At 57.6% G+C, this 3668-nt stretch overlaps 1 protein-coding gene across 23 annotated transcripts in view; it reads left to right on the forward strand.

Annotated features, from left to right (window-relative positions):
• The window catches only part of MADD (MAP kinase activating death domain), a 63834-nt gene that overhangs the window by 58006 nt on the left and 2160 nt on the right, over nucleotides 1-3668 (forward strand). For 3 of the 23 annotated variants that reach the window (XM_019656353.1, XM_019656358.1, XM_019656359.1), the window contains 2 exons: nucleotides 1729-1775; nucleotides 2084-2179. The exons of 18 other annotated variants lie outside the window; for them this stretch is intronic. In XM_019656353.1, the coding sequence (XP_019511898.1) occupies nucleotides 1729-1752 (24 nt within the window). In that variant the 3' untranslated portion in view covers nucleotides 1753-1775; nucleotides 2084-2179. Of the gene's footprint in view, nucleotides 1-1728; nucleotides 1776-2083; nucleotides 3101-3668 lie in introns of those variants that run through there. 2 more of the 23 variants (XM_019656357.1, XM_019656364.1) reach the window with 1 other exon arrangement.

A 3668-nucleotide genomic window follows, 5' to 3' on the forward strand; every position in this document is an offset into this window, starting at 1 on the left:
TCTGGCTCTGTTGCTGATGCACTTGCCTCCACCGCAGCTTCTGTTTCCTCATTTGAAGAGTGTATACAGTGGGGAAAGACGGGTTCCTTCTAGAATTAATGTTTTATGAATTCAGGATTCTACTCTGGGCCTCATTTAACTCTTCTGGGAGACAGAATACCTGCCTTTAGTTCGCTCTGAAGAGAAGTGAATTTCCTTGTGCTTTGTGTGAAAACAAGCACATTGTTTGAAAACAAGCACATTGGACAAGAAGAGGCAGCTCTCTGTGACTGCACTGATCTTTTATTGCCCTTATACACTGAGAAAATACGGCAGGCCAGAAAGACCTGTCTGCAGCCATCATTTCCTGAGCACACTCAACTTTTCACCGAAAAGATCTGAGAGCTTCCGATGGGAGCTCCGACGGGTCAGTCTGTAGAGCCCCCCACGCCTGCTCATAACTGCCCTAATGGTGCCTCCCCCAGCCCAGCCCCAAGAGACACACTTGCACACACACATCCAACAGCAGGAAGGCAGCTCGTCCGGCTTCCTTCCAGGCTCCTGGCACGGGCTGGCATCCGGCTGCACCTGTGACACAGGTTCCCTATGAGTGAGCTGGACTGAAATCTTGGTAAGAGCCACCTGCAATCCCCTTTCCTGCTGGCTGCCCCTGGACCGAGGGCCAGGGTTCAGCCTCTGATTTGATTGGACCCTAGTTGTCAGGTGCCCTGGACATACCTGGCCATCCCCGGGGAGCCAGCTGGTCACTGAGGCACTGCAGGACAGAAGGACGTGGTGCCACTTGTGTGCTGCACCTCCCAGCACCACATGTGTCCTCCCAGCTGCCTGGAAGGCTGGGGGAGCAGCTCTAGCAGTGAAGCCCAGAAGCCTGGGCTTCTGCCATCTGGACATGGCAGGGTCACTAGGGTCACTGCTCTTTCAGCCACAGCAGCTGCTTGGGCCAGGACAGCTGAGTCCCAGCCGGTGCCCTGCCTTCACCACCACCCCAGGCTCCGGCCCAGTGGGTTCCTCACCTCGCACCTCCAGACGGCACTCACACTGTGCCTCGCCTTGTAAGTTGGTGGCCCTGCAGACATAGACACCCCCATCAAAGGGGCAGGGCTTTCTGATCTCCAGGGTCAACACTCCCTGCTTGCTGAACATGCGGAAGCGGGCGTCTTCTCCCAGGTCCAGGCCATTCTTGAACCAGGAAACCTTGGGCTATAAATCGGGATGGGAGGGAGGGAAACTGAGGTCGAGAGGGGACCTAGCAGGAATGTAGGGAGATTGGCATTTGTGTTTCTACGCCAGCAGCTCTCATTGGAGTCCCAAACTGCCCAAGGCTGGGAACAGCACAGGAGCCAACCAAGAGTGCCGAGGCCCTGCTCACGGAGGGGACCCTGGCCCTGATGTCCAGAGGCAGAGAGGAAGCGGGGGCAGGCTGGGGAGAGGACTGCTCGAGGTTGGAGCCTCTGAGCCCTGCCTCCTGGGTCTAACTGGACCTGGGCCCCAAGTTCCCTACCTTGGGGCTACCCCGGACGGCACAGCAGAGGGTAGCATTGTAGCCGGCAATGACGGAGCGGTTCACCAGGGGGTGGGTGAAGCTTGGGGCCTCGGAGAAGTCCAGGAGTGGGAGAGGCCACTGAGGGGAAGGGGACCCTGGTACCGGGCGCTGCCGCCTGGGGGAGCATGGCACCTTTGCTCTTAGTTTTGAACTTTCTGTTTTGTCTCTTGCCCGTCCGGTTTTAGTTCCTGAAATTAAAGAAGTGGTGAGCCACAAGTACAAGACACCAATGGTGAGTGTGCCTGCGCGGGGCTCCCTGGGGACCTTTGGACAGCAGTGGGGTGGACCCTCTTGAGAGCACAGGGTGAGGGACAGTGAGGAATGAATGCTTTGAGAGGCGAATTGGGTTTAGATGCCAAAGAGTCAACTGCAGCTGTAGCCCTGGGGAGACACTCATCCCCTCTCCACCTGCCGGCTCTCAAGCCTTGCTCAGGCCCGAGCCCAGTGTCAGCGTGGCAGCTTCCGGCCTGGCAGGTCTCCACGTGTGAAGGTGACGGAGACTCAGTGATGTTGATCTGCCTGGTTTTCTCTCCCCTCTAGGCCCATGAGATCTGCTACTCTGTGTTGTGTCTCTTCTCGTATGTGGCTGCAGTTCGTAGCAGTGAGGAAGATCTCAGAACCCCACCCCGGCCCGTCTCTAGCTGATGGAGGAGGGTTACGGCTGCCCCAGCCCAGGGGACGCCCCTTTCCTCTTGCTGTTCCCAAGTGCACGATGCTGCTGTGACGAGAAGTGGATGATGCGTGTATGTCCTCTGCCAGCCCTTTGCCGTAGCTTAACTGGTTCCCGGTCATGTATCTCTCTCAGTGTGTCTTAGAATGTCCGTTACAGGGCTGAGCTCGTCTCCTCCACAGTCTCCCCCTTCACTCCCAGAGGACCAGCCTCCTGCCCCTCAGGGCTCATGAGTGTGTGTGTGTGTCTGTTGGGCCAGTGGCTTCTAAGAACTCTCTGAGTATAGACCTGTGCGAGTCCACTCCTGTGTGTCCTTGAGACATTTGTGTTGTGGCTCCTTGTCCTTGGCATTACAGCCTTGCAGTGCAGGGCTCTGCATCCCGTGGTCCAGCGTGGCCGGGCGCCTGGAGCAGTCCCGCTCGGAGGAGCGAGGGGAGCCTGACGCCTGTTTTCCCAGAAGAGGTGTGGGCAGGGAGAGGAAGGGAGAGTCCAGGGCAGGAGAGTGAATGGCAGCCTTCCTGCTTCCTTATCCATTTCCTAAGCTGGCAGCTACGGCCCATGGCCTCTACAACTGTGGCGGAGCGGTACAGAGGGGCACTTTTGCCAAGCAGCGATTTCCCTGTGGTCTGCCTTACCTTAGGCACGAGCGAGCAGAGTGGCTGGGGCTGGGAGAGTCCCAGGGACCACTGGCTGCCATGCCCAGGATCCCGGAGGCGTGGCAAAGGCCAAGTTCAGTATACACATCTGTGTCTGCAGGCAGCATCTTCTGACACTGGGTGCCAGAGGGGAGTCGGCAAGAGATGATTGTACATATTTCTGCTCCACGTTATTTATAGAAAATGTACAGACGTGCGAATGTGAAATAAATGTCCTTAATTCCCCTTGGGCTCCTGGCATTAAATGATGCCTCCTTTCAGCCTGACCAGGAAGGCTGACCTTGGACTCTACAGAGACACCTCTGGTCTGAAGGAAGCAGGGAGGAGAGGTCAGCCTCTCCTGAACGCTGGCACGCTGACGTCCCAGCCTCCCAGCCCCCGGCCCAGTGAGGCTCCCAGAGAGGCTGTGGGAGGGAGGGGGCTTCCCTCAGCCCTGTGGCGCCTTAGGGCCCACAGAGGGTTGCCGTGCTGTGAATTGGGCACTAGAGGGCGCAGCCAAACTGGCTTTGCCTTCTGAGCAGAGATGACTTTATCAGTGAAGGGAAACCAAGGCTGGGGTCCCAACTCCTGTCCACGACTGGTGTGGTCCAGAGTGTTGTGACTCACCAGGGCCTCCCACAGGCCCTGCAGCCCAGAGTTCTGGGATCTTGGCCGGGAGTGTCTTGGGTTGGGTAGAACTCTGAGAAGCAACCCTGGGATTAGCCTTCACGGGTTTTTTTCTATGCCATGGAAAAACCTGGCATTCCCTGGGCAGGAAGGACCCTCTACACTCTCTCAGGGCACCGCTGAGACCTGCTGG

Source organism: Hipposideros armiger, unplaced genomic scaffold (genome assembly GCF_001890085.2).
Source record: "Hipposideros armiger isolate ML-2016 unplaced genomic scaffold, ASM189008v1 scaffold_258, whole genome shotgun sequence".
NCBI lineage: Eukaryota > Metazoa > Chordata > Mammalia > Chiroptera > Hipposideridae > Hipposideros > Hipposideros armiger.